This window comes from Bactrocera oleae, chromosome 4 (assembly GCF_042242935.1).
Source record: "Bactrocera oleae isolate idBacOlea1 chromosome 4, idBacOlea1, whole genome shotgun sequence".
In the NCBI taxonomy this organism is placed as follows: Eukaryota; Metazoa; Arthropoda; class Insecta; order Diptera; family Tephritidae; genus Bactrocera; species Bactrocera oleae.
In genome coordinates this window covers 4,141,685-4,159,182 of record NC_091538.1, presented here as the reverse complement: position 1 = coordinate 4,159,182, position 17,498 = coordinate 4,141,685, and the positions used below count along the sequence as shown (strand labels likewise).

The window sequence follows — 17,498 nt, the reverse complement described above, 5'->3', positions numbered from 1 at the left end:
GATTATCGAATCCATTAGGGCTTTAGAGAACAATATACTATTGCTAGGTAAATATTGCCAAAATTAGCTGAGAAAGAAACTTAATTCGTTTTCATTGAACCAAGTATGAGGAAAAAAGTGGTCAATACAGAAAACCGAGCTTTTACCGATTTAATCATTTACTTACAACTATAACGGTATTCCTTAATATGATTTGAGGAAAGAGAGTTATCACTCTAAAGCACTGCTATAATACGTAGTGTTGTTAATTAAAATCTAAGATGCAATTTTGTACCCTGCATTGCCCTAGGAATCGAGTAAACTACGAATTTGTGCAGAAATGCGGCCTTAATTGTCAAAATGCCGTTATTAAATAGAAAAGCAAAGCAGTGCTTTGAATTGACTGTTTTTATATGACCGTGCAATTGTAAACTCTCTTACATACATAGGCACTCATATATAAACTAACAATTTGCAGCGGTATCTGCATAAGTGAAATTGACGCTGCGGTTAGTTTCGCTAACAGTACACACACACACATATGTATGTACTATGCATATCGGAATATATACAGGAATGTATGTATTTATGTTTGCATGTGTATAATTTTTGCACCATTCATCACAGTGGGGGAATTTGTGTAGTTCTTTTCGTTTTCATTGCTGCCCCTATTGCCCACGCCATTCAAACGCCCAGTTAGGGCTGCGGTCAATGTGCGGTTGCCCGCATTTTCAATTGTGTCTGAATTGAAATTGATAGATCCATAGCTGTAAACACATGCATGCACATACATATGTATCATAGTTGTGCGGTTGCATATGCCTTTTTGTCGTTTGTTTGTGATCTAGTAGTGTGTATGCTAATGTGGAAATGGGTGATACCCATTTACAATTGTCAGTTGAACAATGCAGTATATCAAACATACATACATACCAACATATTTACTCACGTATTTTCAAAACCAAACAATTCAAAGCAGCAAATGCAAATGTGTAATGGATAAATAGTTTGAAATATTAGTGAAGTTGTTAATGAATGCACACCCCATGGATTGCAATAACAAAAACATTTTTTTTTTGAAAATGCAAACGTGCAAAAAAAAAAAAAAAATAAATGAACTACTCAAAATGCAAACAATAATTATGGCATAAAATTCAAATTCCAATGGGTGTGCTGCTACGTGTTATGATTCAGCTGGTAATTTTTAACGCAAATCTGAAATTAATTCAAATGAGTCAACGTAAAATGCAATAGCAATTGTAAAAGATATTACAAATATCGTACATTTCGCCAGCGCTCTCTATGGTTACGTCATAAACTGATATTGGCATTTATTTAAAACAAAAGCGCATACAAATAGCAAAAATTTTCTGCTCAAAAATTAGTCTCTTGAATTGTACGATAATTCTGCACAAAATGTTCGTTTAGAAATATATCAGCAAAATGAGTTCAAAATCGATAAATAAATTGCAAATGGATTTCACTATAGCACTCAAGACGCTGCTTATTTGTAGGCACCGCCAATATCGGACCACTATAGCATATAGCTGTCATATAAACTGAAGCAGCGGAATCAAGTGTTTGTGTGGAAAACTTTTAAATTTGAGAAGTTATGTTCAAGAAATTTGGTATCATTTATTGCTCTCCGAAGAAATTGTTCAGATCGGACGATACAACATATAGCTACAATATAAATTAACCGAACAAAATCAAGATAAAGATCTTTTTATACAGCTTTATGCTATAAAAAGTGAACTTGTGAAGTTGAAACGAGATGAGCTTTTCAGATCAACGACAGAAAAAAGTATAAGAGAAAGTGCAATTGAGCAAACGTTCTCTTGTGGTGACAAATATTTGATAGAGACTTGTGTTATTAGAAAATCATGAAGACTAAGATTTTGTATAGTGTTATGAGGAGGCTTTCATTGTTTTGATCTCTTTACGAATCAGTGAAAATGCCATGTGACAAGTCTACCAGGTTTACTACTCCCTATTTTACTTCGTTTGTAGACTAGAAGTATCAAATATTTATATGAGATGCCTTAAACTATGCGCCCTTTAAGTCCATAAAATATATTAGAACTCAAAATATCGTTCCGATGTTTTTTTTCATTTTAAACATTAATGTTTTTAAATTTTTCACCATAGTGTAACCTTTGAACCAAAAGTTGATCATATTTTAGAATATTGTGGAAACGAGACAGTTTATACAACGGATGCAAATACAATTTAGCAGCATATACAAATTTAGCATAAAGTTACATAGAACTATAAAGAACTACTACTTTCAAAGTTTGCAAAACCTGACTTCTGCCAGTCGCACCACGCCGCGATCAACACGATCACATGCTGTGCAAGTAAATCATATTAAATTGAAGTAAAAAAGTAAACACAAATATTTCACCGCACTCTTCTAAATTATGCGCATATAAACATCACTTAAAAGTTATTAACAATTTTGCAAGCGTGAGAAAGCTGACGCTCGCAAAATAAGTGAGACGCATGGTGATCTTTCAACTCAAATTCGATTGGCAGCGTACATTGATCAATACAAACGATCACAGGAAGATTGCTAACCAATTAAAATTTTTTTTTTATGACACATTTATAGCATAACTACACACATAAGTATGTATGTACACCAGTTGTGGTATCAGCGCTCCAGATCAGTTGCAGCACCATATGCCAATGCAAGGCTATGATTTGACGATCTTTTTGTACAGCGCGCTCATTTGGCGTTCGTGAGTCGATGCAGTGTGCGCTTCACTTCAACCATCGTACGCTACGGCGTGCGTTAATCAAGATGAAGTAACAGCGATGACAATATTGCAATAATTGGCGTTTGACCGATTGTGCAATAATGTGTGGTTGTTGTGTTCATTTCGCAGCTCACTGATTGATCGTAATGAATGGTAAGAGTGTTTGCAAAAACTCAGCAAAGCACTCGTACATGTGTTCCTTCAATATGTCTGTACAAGAGTGGGGTTTGTGTTTTCATTGACTTGTGTCCAGTGTTCGTTGTCCACAAATTAATGTCGTTTTATATTAATCGAAACGATTTCCGGGCATTTGCACGCATTGCCAACGCGCTGTACAACCCCGAGCCGCATAGATTCTCAATCTCCCGGCTTGCGACTGTGCTTGAGCCTCAGCTGGCACACTAAACAGTTGTCGTTTGCGTCGTTCGAGCCTGCCTCAATTATTTATTCTTCAATCTATATATGGTATATATATGTATATAGATATATAAAGTGTGTATGTGTGTGTTCGGTTTTGCTTGAGCGGCGCTTAATATTTATGTTTATAGCAGTTGTCAACATTTATTTAAATTTATTATGACATGTCGTTCTTCATTTTTGCCCGCCCAATTGGTCGCCGCAATGAAGTCTCAATGGCTCATTGGTGCCGCTCATCAATGACATTTATCAAGTGTGTTCGGTCATTATTTATTGTGTAAATATGTGTTTGAATTATGAATAAGTGACTTCGAATATGTTTAGTGTTGATTATTATGGAGATATTGAACGTAAGTTCGTGCAAATTATTTTAAATTATTAAGCGTTTGTTAGTTTTAATCTACTTTGAAGCGTAGGAAATTAAATTTAAGTATTTATAGCATCTCTAACCATCCTTTTTGAGTGGAATGTATTTTTATCTTTTATGAATAGTATTCTTTAGTCTCTATGAGGTGTGTTTTACTATAAATGGTCTGAGTTCGGTGTATAAACAGATTGTAGGTCGATTAGACTGATTATTGGCAAAGTCAAAAGCTTGGCTTTGATAGCTGTCCTTAAAGTAACGTTACATCCTAAGCATTAAGTATTGGTATGATTGATATCTTTGAGTGAGCGCTTCAGCCTGCTATGCTTTCGTTCTATACCTTATGCCCAAGTGCCGAAATGGTTCTCATTAAATTGTGAACATTAAAGTATAATCTGAAACTTTTGAACTACCCTGACAAAAGATAGTTTGATAATTTCGCTGCTTGGTAAGAAAAAAAAAAACATTTTGTCGACGTCTAAAATAGTTTTTTGTGCAAAAGGTTCAGTAGTGACGGCCATATTTAAAACTGTGATATTTTTTTCGTGATCGTCTAAATCGGCAGTGTTGAAACTCACTTCGTTCAATAAAATATTTCAGGTAGTGTCTACATTTAGTTGCTAAATCAATCTAGTTTGTGCTCTTCAACTATTTTGGCAAAAGTCAATTACATAATATTTCCAAACTTCATAGTCAGTACGGTTCATGCAATATATACAACACCATTTAATCAAAATTCACACGAAAGTGAGTCATTTCGAGCTAAAATTTTATTCCAGCTAAGCCTCAATGAATAAAAACATTCACTCCGTTTTGACATTAATCAATTGACAGCCAAAAGTCAGCAACAATAGCTTCTGCAGCTTTGTCTGTTGCTACACATGTTATTGCTGTTATTGTTGTTATTTCTTAGAATTGCTAAAGCAGCAGCAGAATTTCAAATGTCATAAAACATAAAAGCTTCGGCTGGTTTATATATCATTTGACTTTGGCAAAATTTTGCAGAATTAATGGGGCACAAACGGAAGGCTCCTACTAAATACTTTGACGCAGACGAACAATATACGAATTTCTATACGCCTTTGCATTGATTCTGCAAAGTCGATTTGACTGTAAAATACACAATTTGAACTCTCTTAGATTTTATTTTGCTTGATTTTGTTATTTATTGGCAAATATGCATTTGTGTATTTCTTTACAGGAGAAAAAGAAGACACCAGCGCGCGATTGGCGCTTTACCCAGCAACAGCAAAAATCGAAAGGATTATAATTTATGTATTTCGGTTGCGAAATGACGGTGCCGCCCGTGAAGAGCGCAAATGCTATACCCTGAATACTGCCCCACCTGCATTTCAGCTTGCTTGTGTTTGTATAATATTTGCTGCAAACCGATTTTGTTTGTCCCTTATGTGTGCTCCTGTTGGCCACATTTTAATTTTGAGTTTTCAAAATTTTGATTTGTGTTTTGTGTGCCGCATAAAATCGCAAATTTTGTCTGCAATTCTTTACTTGCTTTTTGCTGTGTTTCTTATTTGCGCTTGTTTTTTTTTTTTGCTGTGTAACCATTTTTGCATCTTAGCTGCCTAACCTGTCGTTGTTGGCCTTCAAAACTGTAAATTATAGCGGCAGCGTAACAGCTGGAGATAAATCTTTGCTCTTATTGTAAGTAATTGCTTTTATTTTAGTTGGAGCTGTGTTCTCTGGTATTATCTGTTCGACTTTTCGTTTTTTGTTTTGTTGTTTACAGCCAGCAATTTTGCATAGTTCCCTCCTATATTGCCATTGTGTATAAGCGCATTTTGAGTCAAACAACATAAATGACTTTGCAGCGAAATTTCGCTTTCGTTTAGTGCCACATGAGTCATAAAATATTGTAGTTTGTGAACTGAATATTTTTTCGATATTTTGTTTTTTGTCTAGCTTAAAAAAGTGTTGAAATATTATTTGCTTTCAGTATGATGATATGATTTGTTGCCGGTCGGTATTGCTATATTATCGAACACTTTTTCTCTTTAAAAATCTGAAATGCTATAGAAAAGTTTGAAGAAGCGTATGACAAGCATTGCACTAACTACTCCATCTCATATATGTACGTATACTTATACTCAAATAGCATAATCGTAATCGCGTATGTGTATATAGTACAACTGTCAACTCTGTCCATCTAGTTCTGAGCGATGAGATTATATTATCGCGGAAACTACAGTTGGACCAGAAATAGTCTGAAATTATATCCAAAATATCAAAATAATTTCAGATTCTTTGAGATCGGTGAGTGAGAACTATTTCTAGAGTAATCCAGTACAAAAACTCGGCGAAAACATATGCTCGGAAGCGACGCTTTTTCTATACTTTGGACAGAATTAATTAAGTTTGTCATGATGTTTGTAACACCCAAAATGAAACGGCGGATACCCTATAAAATATATATATAAATCGTAAATCATCAGCAGGACGAGCTGAGTCAATTTATTTATGCCTGTCTGTCTGTCCGTTCGCTCGTTTGTATATACGCCAACTGGTACCTCAGCTTTTGAGTTATCGCCGATATCGGACCACTCTAGTATCTTCACGAAATGTGGTATGGATTATTTTCCAATACAACGTTGCAACATTTGAAAACTATTCTAGCTTCCAAGCAAACGAAGTTAACATTTGTTCTTGTTAGGACTATATATTTCTATGTGAAACAAAGTGCTCTAACTTCCAAACACTTTTTTCTTATGCTTAAAGCTCTACAGGCGATTGAAGTTAAAGCTTTGGCCAAGCTTTACCAACTGATACATACATATGATAATTGCTTCGTGAAGGCTTTGACCTTAACAGTGCGTTTGAGGCAACAACAATTGATATTGAAATATTTATGTCAGGTTGATAATTTTTCCATGAACTCAAATTTTTTATCACGGTTCATATAATGTTTGCTCTGTAATCTTAAATATTTGAGGTTAGGTTAATCTCCTCATATGTAGATAGAAGAGAGGAAACGGCTCTAGAAAAGTCTGCAAAAAGTTCATGAATTATAATGCGTAACACCGTCGGTGTACAAAAAATGCCAACTGTGGCGTTGTTATTTTCAAAATCAGACTAACTTGGAGAGAATATGGAGGAAAGCTTCGTATCATCTGCTAAGAATGAAAATATTGATTTTTGCGGCGAAAAATACAATTTTAAAGCTATAAACTTCAGTGGTGTTATGATTTTTTGTACTGTTCAATTTTCAATGACCCAGTTAAGCGGCTACGCAGCTTCATGTGTGTAAGTTCCAATGCATGGGAAACTCATTTACTATGTAAACAGCAACAAAAAACCAAAAAAAAATATTATTATTATCATACGGCTTTATTAAGATTTAATAATATTATTAAAATACATAACAATTCGAAACTTTCCAACAGCACCAACAACAGCTTTAATAAACAATAAATAACAAATTTAATTATGAACACTTAATTTGAAAATTTACCTCACCAGCAGTCGCAGCGCAGTGTTGTCAAATATTTACGAATGAAATTTACTATGCTATGTAAATTAGAAATATTACATAGAATTGTGTGCTAACCGAAATAAAATTATAACTAAGCCACGAGCACACACACACACATATATATTATATGTATCACACACACACACACATATATATATGCATAAATTAAGAGCGTAAATTGAAAAGTACATAAACGCAGTGAAAATCCAGAACAAATCGGTGCGAAGCGACAGTGACAGTTGCCATCACGTAGGAGAGACAGGCCGGCGAACAAGCGGGCGGTAATAAGACCAAAAGCAAAGCTGCAATGCAGTGGTGCGCGTAAATGAGCATAAACAAATGGAAAAGTTGATGACTCTATCGACCAAGTGGGAATTGATTGGCGCAAATGTAGTCAAGTGTGTGTGTGTGTGTGTGCGTAAGTCAGTAAGTCAGTTAGTCGCTTGTAGTTATAATTTGTTAATAAAAATGCTCAAAAGAACATGTAAACACACATTTACTAGCATGCTGGCCTTCCCATTGAAGCGCAATAAGCAATTGCCACCTTTCTACATATAACTAACATACATAACTATGTGTGTATGTGTGTGTATTTGTGTTTGTGCGCACACTACTTGTCGCTAACGTATTCCACAAATATTGAATTTGGTTGTGCGCTTGATTGAAATACAAATTTTTCTCTGCCCATTGTGGCATGCTACACTTGATAATTATGTCACGCCGCTATTTGTAGTTTGGACGTGCCACAAACGTTGTTGTGACAGATTTTTTATGTAAACAGTAATTATTTGGAGCCATCACAGGTGCCACTGCTGCAGCACAGATATGTATATGGCTTTTCTTGGTTATGCTCTGTTATTTATTTTGTCGCTCAATCAGGGCATTGGCCGCTGTTGCTGGGTAAGTGCTAATTTTCATAGATTTATTGAAACTAATTTTGCGCTCAAATAAAGCGTAATTGAGTTGAGTTGTGTAAAAGTATTTGTGCGTTTTTGAGAACTGACAGGAAATAGCAAAGTTAGACGTAGCTTTGTTTAAATTTGACTAGCCTACACTAAGGTTGGGCGAGAGATGATAATTGAAATCACAAGCTCTTACTAATATTAAGTCATTGCAGCCGGACATGAGGTGATACAGAAATATAGAAACAAGAAATTACTTAATATATAGGAAATAATAATCACAAAATTTTATCTCTAGTATGATTTTTTATTAAAATTGAGCTTGAAATGTTTCTTGTTCTTAGTATTGTAATAAGCGGCCGACAATTTCTAAGAGAAATATACCATATAAGAATACTTTTAGATTAAGGAAGCACTCAATATCCACCGAAAGCTTTGTCGCAGTCTTTTCCATTGCATCATTCGTGGAAAACAATTTTTGGTAAAATCGATTTGGCTAACAGATAATGTTTTTCCTCTTTAGGAAGCTTTTGCTACACCAGGAGACAATTTGGAGCAGCAGCGATGGACATTAGTGGTTATCTGACAAAAAATTAGACCTTATGAGCCCAACGAATTTACTGTTGTTCGACGATTTCTATAATATTTCCGCATTTGTTAAAATTATCGTATTTTTGAAGATGTGCAACAAAGGAGCAATGTGTCAAATCTGCTAAACAAGTGGTTTCGTACTCAGACAATGAGGACATTCCAAAATCTTTTTTTTTTCGACAATTGGTTATCGGTCTGTGGGTTTTCTTCTAAGCTTGCTTCGATAACAAACTGCAATAAGGGAACTCATAGCCCAGTATAATAAAGCACTAAACATGTTTTCAACGCTTTTTTGAATATTCTCCAAAGCCGATCTAATAGTGATGTAGAGTACTAAAATATACTAACTTATGTTTTTAATTTCTTGCCTGAGTAAATTAAGAAATTCTAAATGCACTAAACCGCATTTTCACTTAATGCATTTGCTACGCATAACTGGTCCGCTGAGACGCAATAATTTGTGGCAGCTACTCGATAGCGGCTCGATATTTCAAACAGCGCTTAGCGAACACGAACAGCAATTCAATCATGGAGCTAATATATTTTCAAGCACACTTACATACTACTATGTATGCAGTGCCGAACAGGTATGCCACAGGTGAGTTGGTCATTGTTGTTGTTGCTGTTCTCTTTTCGCTCCATTGTTGCCACCGTCAAATTGTGGCGTGCCGACTGACCTGTTTGCTACGCCTTACTTTTTACGATTTTTATTAGCGCTGAGATTTTAGCTATACATAGAGAACTGTATTACGGTTATTGTTGGCGTTGTTGCTGTTGCTGAGTTCAATTCCATGTTGGACTGGCAGACAAGTTGTAATTCACATATGTATATATATTTATATTTATGTGTGCGTTGTGTGTTTGTGCATGCAAATCTTATACTTTTAGATGAATATGTGTGTGAGTGTGTGAGTGCGCTTATATTCACCTAAACGTACATATCTACACATGTAGTCATAGGTGTTGACCGATCGTTTCACACGCGTCGCTACAAAGTGTGGCACGCCGCGTATTGTGCCTCAATAACTTGTTGGCTGCTGTAAGCTGAGCTAAATTCAAGTAAAATTGCGCCAGTCGCGGTCAGCGTGTTACACACATATATCTTTACATATATATATATATATATATATATATATTTATATAGCGTATTTTGAAATTTGTTTGCTAGCACAAAAACGCGTTGTAATAGAGGCAATGGAAAACGGTGCAAACGAAATTAGTGCGAGTTGAGATGCCAGTGGAGTAGTGGGTAGCCAGAAACATACGCTCAAACATATGCATATATATGTATATACATACGCATACACAGCGATTTATATTGTCCGCGTTTTCTTTTTGCTTTTCTCACCTTCAAACTGGTTTTGTTGCAAAGTAACATATGCATAGCAACTGAGCTGTATGTGCGCGTTAGTGTGTGTGTGCTGTTTCCTCACCTTCTATTTGCCTTTTTACTATGAGTTATTGCTGCCGTGATCTTATGCGTTTCTTTTGGCGCTTGCCCATTTGCCTTACTATCAAATTGCTTACGTGCCACGCACACATCTATGTGTGTGTATGTATTGTAGATATTATATATTGTTCACCAAATTCACCAGCTGCGCTTTCTGCGCCTTCATTTTGATCTACCGACTCTTATGCGTATTTATTTGTTGTTATATTGCATTCTCAGCTTAGTAATAGCCAAAAACACTCTCACATATTCACAGCCTTACATGTGATCGGCTACTTAATACCGTATAGGTATGTGTGTTTGCATGTGTGTATGCATATTCCGCTCGTAAATCTCTTTTGTAGTTAAATACTGCTGACCCAGTTCAAATTGCTTTGATTTATATGAATTGTATATAGTTTCTAATTCGTTTTTCAAAGCGCGCTTAAAGCAGTGTTTGTTGTTATATTTGTATATACACATATGTAGGCAAATGCATGTGTGTCTGTAAAACTTGAATTAATCGTTTAGAATTACGTTAGCGCATGCTTTGGAATTTTTTTAAGTTAAAGCTTATTATACTTTTTTATACTTAATTTCTTCTATACTTTAATTTTTATGGCTTTCACAGATTCACTTATTCAAAGAATTATATTTTTTATTGCGCAATTTCTTTTGTACGAAGACAGTAGGGAAAGTAGAACTATTCTAATGAAATATCTGCATACTTAGAGGAATATGTGGCATGATTGTAAAAGCCATCAGTAAAGTTATGTGAGTGGCACATACAAAAATATTTGTCTTGTGTGTTGAGCTTAAAAAATATATGTATACTGTGCATATTTTTTTGCTTTAAATAAATATTGTTTAGCACAAAATTTAATTTCTTAGAGGTTTTTAGCAAACCCCACAGTATATTTTAATATATATAACTTTTTTAATTGGTTTCAATGTTAGCTTCAACCCATGGCTTTGTAGGAGTTTTTGTGATTACAGTTTCAAAATATCATACAGTCTTCAATACATTTACCTCTAATGGTATTTTAACCAAGTTTTTCATATGTAGTACATTTTTTAGTACTTCCACGCTGGTGCCCGGTTCTTTCAACATACATAAGGTATCATTTTTTTTAGTTAATAATCCACGCTGTATCGATCTTAGCTTTAAATGACCAAGTATAAGCTAGCGTTGATAAGTGCAAAGCGCTCTTTCGAGAATTCGATATACAACTATTTAACTATTGAATCACTTCATTACCACAGCAAGCCTTGAAATTCTGCGTTAATTATAAATCACAGAAAAAAAAACACATATTCAATAGATAGAATGGCCCTTTGCGGCTACATATCAGCTGTGAGCAGATATTATGTATGTATAAGTATAGGCTTATAAGCATTAATTTATGTATTGTATGTAAAACCAATTACATGCTTACAAGTGTAACTAATGGCTATATCTACTATACTTTAGGAAAAACTCACTTCAAAACTTAAATAGCCGTTTTCTTAGTTGCTTTTTAAGCCTTAAGCAGTTCTTAATACCGCTAATGAGCCGCAAATTACGCGTGAAGTACATATGTTGATATTCATATACAGGGTATGCGAGAGTTTTTTACACAGATCTATGGAAAATATATTTAATAAATATTAACATTCATGTATGGGTGTTTTTAATTTCTTATTTTCAGAAGAAAATTTAGTGTCATAATGCCATTCTAAGGGGCTTTATATATGCTTTAATGAATGTAACAACAATCAGTCCATCAATTTCTGAAAGCGTATACATATTTTTATACGAATATATATTGATTTGAAAATATTTTTCCGGCTTTGAATACTTCTGAAAATAGTAGTAGAATGATTAATTGCTATAGATTGAAGAACTTTCATATTTTGTTCAAATTTAGTCTACGAATTAGTCAACTTTTAAGAAATTTGGCCATATTTTCATTAGAAAATATTCAACTAACATTTTCTTTACCAGCTGTACATGTACACATCAGCGTTTACGCGCGCACCCTGTTTGTAAACACATTCCAATTTATTGGTTACGCATAGATATATAATGATTGTTACCACTTTTGTTACTTTAACCGCGCATAATATAATAATTAACTTCTTAATTTCTACAAATTGCTTAATTCAACTACAGCCAAAACTTGGTGTTTAATATTTTTCTAACATATGTGTCGATACATGAGTGCACATAGTACAGCATATATTCAATATAAGTTTTAAGCAGTTTATAACTAGGCACAGTTTTGAAATAAGCTCCTCAACTTGCCACGAACCTATTTTTCAATTCAATCTAACCTCAAAATATTACTGTTATAAGTGCTTGCAAGTCAGCTATACTATACTATAGCTATACAAGTAGTAGATATGTAATGAGCTTTAGTATTTATGTGAGCGCTGGAATTCGTTTCAGCACGGTCAATATCTGGTCCCCTAATGCAAGCAAAAACATCTTATAATTAGGTGAAAATCATGTTTTTTAAAATTCCAAAAAAATTCAAAAACGTACAATTTTTCCACATATTTACTTCTGCTGCGGTGTAACGCTTCCGCTCATAACTTTATATTGCAGGTTTTTTATGCCACGCCGTTGTTTAGTTTTTTCTTTCGATCAGTGATTTCTTTGCCTTCTGCTTTTCGATTTTGCGGTTTAATCTTGAAAAATTACAACATACACCGCTTCCATAGCCACTGCATAGAGTTTAATATCATGTTCTATGTACAACAACATGGTTTATGTTGCTCTTTTTACCGCGCGCGTTGCCAAGTTCAAGGTGTTGTTGCATTTATGATCAGCTCAATTTTTCTTTCTTTTCTTCTTCGATTTATTTTTGGCTCGTTGTGGCTAATTTGTGGTTTGAAAATTTGATTTTCGTGCAACTAATTGAGTTGCCTCGTTGCTGTGTGTTTACATAGAATAAGTCGGTTTGGTTTATGTTTATGCTGGCACCTCAGCCGACACTTTTATGTGGATTAAGCATCAAAAAAAAAATATATAAAAAAAACCTGTAAGCATGTGTTTCTAAAAAATAAAATTTGGCTCTTTTATATGTTTGATTCCATGAACTGTTTGAGCTATCTACTGTAAAGGTCACTATTTTAAGTTTTTTACGAAAAAATGGAAGAACAGTTTCCAAGGCAGGGTTGTTGAAGGAAATGGTATGGGAATTCTAAACACTTGAGTAGCTAATTTATCAAGTGTGTTTTTAGCCTTCAGTACAGCATTTCAAAAACAAGCATTTTACACTCGACTTCGTAGCTTTTACTTCTTGTCGATTTAGTCGTTGGAAGAAATAGTTCATAAAGAGGGCTTCGACAGCTTGTGTAGTCATCTGATTGCGAGATGCTGCACCACAACTCCGTGTGCTTAACAATACAATACATTTACTTACAGTTTTTTTACATTTTTCGTTAAACTTTTTACAATTTTTATACAGTTAATTAAGCGACTATTACAGATTTACTTTACAAAAGACATTTTAAATTTTCAACATAGAATTTTTCGTCCCGTATTAATACAGAGTTTCAAACTGCGGCAGTCACTAGTTTTTGAAACACCATAGATGAAATGGTTATGAAATCATCAATGGTTTTTTAAAAAGCAATAACTGGCGAATTTCTCAGCCAAACTGTATACATACATTTGACGAAAATTGTGTTCAAACTTTGATTGCAGCGCAAATTACTGTTGACAACAACTGTAAAAGTTGCGAAAGCGCTAAAGCATCCACAATACAATTCACTGTTAGTAAATTACTTAGTGACGCCAGCATCTCGCTTCTATCCGAAGACAATTACATTCAACCGGCTTCAACGCTGTCACTTTATCTTTCAAGCAGTCCGAGAAACTCGGGTAAGGTGTGCATTTTCTGGGTCCACAATCAATTCTCTTGAGATGACAGTCTGGTGGTTCGCGCGCGGGCTTACAGCCGGGCCAAACGAGCTTTGGACAACGTTTCGACAAATGATTGCGGCAGATCAGTGTTAAACGGCATGTCTGCATATCGTCACATAGCGGAATAGCTCGACGTGGTTTCCGACGCTTTGGCGGCTTATATTTAGTTTGCTGGTGGCAACATATCGCCTTTGGCGCCACACGAAACCTCGTACATTCGGCCCATGTGCGTTGATATTTCTTATTCAAATTATCGCCCGGCATGTAGTAGAGATCATCGAAACGCGGATGAGCCCACTTGCAGAGCGCGGTACAACACTTTTCCACATCTAAGGCCCACGTGCGTTGCGGTCTACAAGATTTCAATGACATCATCTTCACACCGCAAATGGGATACGGCTTCGCGCAGTTTGTGCGATAATATATAGCTTTCGTATTCCGTTTGCGGTATGGCTCTCTCTGTGGCGGACATTTTGATTCTTTGGCTTGCACCTTATTCGATTCGCCACGCACGATGTCGAAGAAGGTATTTGTTATCTCGTTGGTTACATTTTTGCTTCGAACCGTTGCCATAAGAGTTTTGGCTAGCCTTTTGAGAAACGACATTACGCTGAAACGATTTGCAGTTTAGCAGAATTCGCAATTCTTCTTGCGTTTGAAAGCAGTTTCCTCCGAATTTGGGTTTAAAATCTGTGCAGAATATGCTTCGCATATGAAAATTTTGTTATTTTTCCGTTCCGTTTTTTTTATTGAATATTTTATTAAAAGTAAATAAAAGCAATAATTTGAAGTCTGATGTAGTCTGATTCTCAATATTCCAATATGTTCATATAAATTCACCTCAAGAATATATGTATGTTGAAGCAGGGTGTTTATCTGAATCTGTTTTCAAATTCTTCATTATTAGAAATTAGAAAGTTTAGCAATAAGATTTCAGAGAAGATTCAGTTAGTCTAATTTCATTGCGCAGACACAACTTACGGCAACTTTTTTACTCAACTCTTTCACATAAAAAATACATAATATCTATAGATCTGCTAGAGTATTCACATTTTCGATCCTTTTACACTTCGGCTTATTCTACAATTTGACTTCTTGATAACTCTTCCTTTTGGTATTTGCTTCCAATGCATATAACCTTCATTTAAACAGAATATTTTCACTATAGTTTGGAATATTTCGAACGATCTGGAATTGCTGTAATCGAATATATAATAAGGTTGAAGTTTTTGTGAAGCATATATAATATATTAGGGTGGGTCTCTTTGTTTTATATTTTTTGTTTTCTTTTATATATTTTTTGAATTTTATTTTTTCTTTGATGTACATTGATGTTCGACGATGAATATCCCGTAAACGCTTAACTTAATCGAAAAATTATATCGATAATTTTTGTAGAGCAGAAAATTTCCAACAAGACTAATTGGTTTGCAATTCAAAATATATTTTTTTTTTCAATGAGTTATAAAACTCAAAAAAAAAACCACATTAAATATTAATAAAAATAATCACATTTCAACCAATTATATCTATTAAACGGTTAATTTTACGAAAAACCGTTAGATACCACTTTATAGAGCATTCAATTTCCTACAAAATTTATGAAACAAGAAATTTTTTTTTGGAAGCAGTTGGAGGCCAGATATAAATTTTCGATCTGACATTGAGAGAAATATAGAAAATTGTTAAGCGGATGACCTTTCAGTTACAAGAAAGAGCTCATACTTGGAGAGCCTTACTTAGAGGTGTCTATCAACTAATTTTTCAGAGTACGAAGCGAAAAAACCTCGTTGTTTTTACTTACCCTAATATAATATTGTGTAATTGTTTTGGAATTATTCTTGATAAGTATAACTTTAATTGGAAATTGCGCGGCTTATATTGTTCTTGGTCATTATTTTGAATCAATACTTATTGATTAAGGCGATAATAGTGACTTGAAGACATATAAGTATTAAATCGTTTTGAGGAATATACAGGTGTAGAAATATACTACAATATATAGAATTGAGGTGTGTTACTGGTCATAAGCCGAGCTTTAAAAAACAACCTAACCTAATTTCATTTTATTAACACTTTCATAAAAAGGCTTTATAAGTCTTGGGAATCAGTAAAAATATGCAGCTTTTTTACCATCAACGGCTGTATACACCAACTTTTATTTCTATATTTTTATAACTTGACTAAGATGTATGCATATATAAGCTTACAAATCCGCATAAAACTTTCTTGGGCACAATGACATGAAACGCTTTGGAATATGTACTTACAAATGTATATATAACACTCTAACTATTCAAATAAAATCGCCTTTGTTAATTGCCAGTTGTTAAAATCAACTCGCTACAAATACTGTATGCATTTATATATAAATATCTAAGCATAAACATAAAATCCAAGCTATTCAGGCAGACTGGCGATTCAATCTCCAGACACAGATGCCAACTGCATTCAAGAGAGTAAAAAATTTATAGATAAATATGTACTTTATAGCCATAATAGCTGTTCATCGGGACATCTCCCATCAAAATGTACAGTTATTGTATTTACATACGGACAAGCATTTATGCAAACAAAGCAGTGGCATTCAGTAGTGTCTGCATAACTGCCTAATTTATATGCAGTTATGAAGCGTTCATAATTCTCTTTGCTACACTCGTTGCACGCGCACCACAACCAACTCAAAAGACTGCTTCGACGTACTTCTTCTTCTTCGTGTTAGAAATATACGCCCAGCTTATTTGCATAGATTACATAGAATACATTTGACAGGCCGTTGGTGAGACGTCAAAGCGTCAACTATGCAACGGTCACCAAAGGCAACGCTGTTATACAGTTGCTGTTGTTGCTGTGCATGCCTTTTTCTTTTGCCATGGCGTTGACTGGTGTCGGGTATGTGGCGCATTTGACTACTTGTGGCCTTACTCGTCTCACTGTCAATCGTACACGCTCGCCTCGTCGACCAACTTCCATGATTTTGATGAGCGTTGGATAGCGGAAATGTTGAATAAATTCGTTTTTATTTGCTGTTGTTAGTTATTTGTTATATGTTGTTGCTTGTTTTTGATGATTTTGTTGTTGTTCATGATTAGTGTGATGACTTTGTTTGGTTGTTAAAAATTTTACTTGTCCTACACTGCTTGTAAATAGTGTTTGTATATAATTTAGTTTTATTTCGTTTAATTTGTTGTTTTTTTATCAGAGTGTTTGTTGTGTTTTTATTTGCTGTAGATTTAGTTGATATATATTTACATTTTTTGTTAGACAATCTAGTTGCAGTTGGTCAATTTGTGTGATAGACAACAGTAAATTAGAAAAGCAGTGAGTTAGCGTTAAGAAATTTATTTTAGATTTTGTGTATTTGTACATTTATATCGCCTGCATACATAACTAAGGCCAGCTGGCGTCTTCGTTAAACTACTTTATACTTTTTACTCTCAAACTTGGTTTAGACTTTTCGTTACCCTCTACAACTGTGACCTTTTCTCCAAACCTTACATACTTGTTTTTGTTTCTGCCTTCATCTGACATCTAAAAATTAGTAGTTATTTAATTGTTCATGACATTTGTGTGAAATAGATGAATAGATATCTACTAGTTGTGGAAATATTTTAGTAAATACCTCTTCTGTGTTCATCGAATGTTTATTAATCCACCAAT

General features: G+C 34.5%; 1 protein-coding gene across 1 annotated transcript; it reads right to left on the bottom strand.

Moving 5' to 3' along the window:
• Positions 1–13,384: 13,384 nt before the first annotated feature.
• Positions 13,385–14,638, bottom strand: LOC106626789 (uncharacterized). Its single transcript, XM_014246621.3, has one exon. The coding sequence runs from the start codon at positions 14,442–14,444 to the stop codon at positions 13,701–13,703; it is 744 nt and encodes a 247-aa protein (XP_014102096.1). The 5' UTR covers positions 14,445–14,638; the 3' UTR covers positions 13,385–13,700.
• Between the last annotated feature and the right edge of the window lie 2,860 nt (positions 14,639–17,498).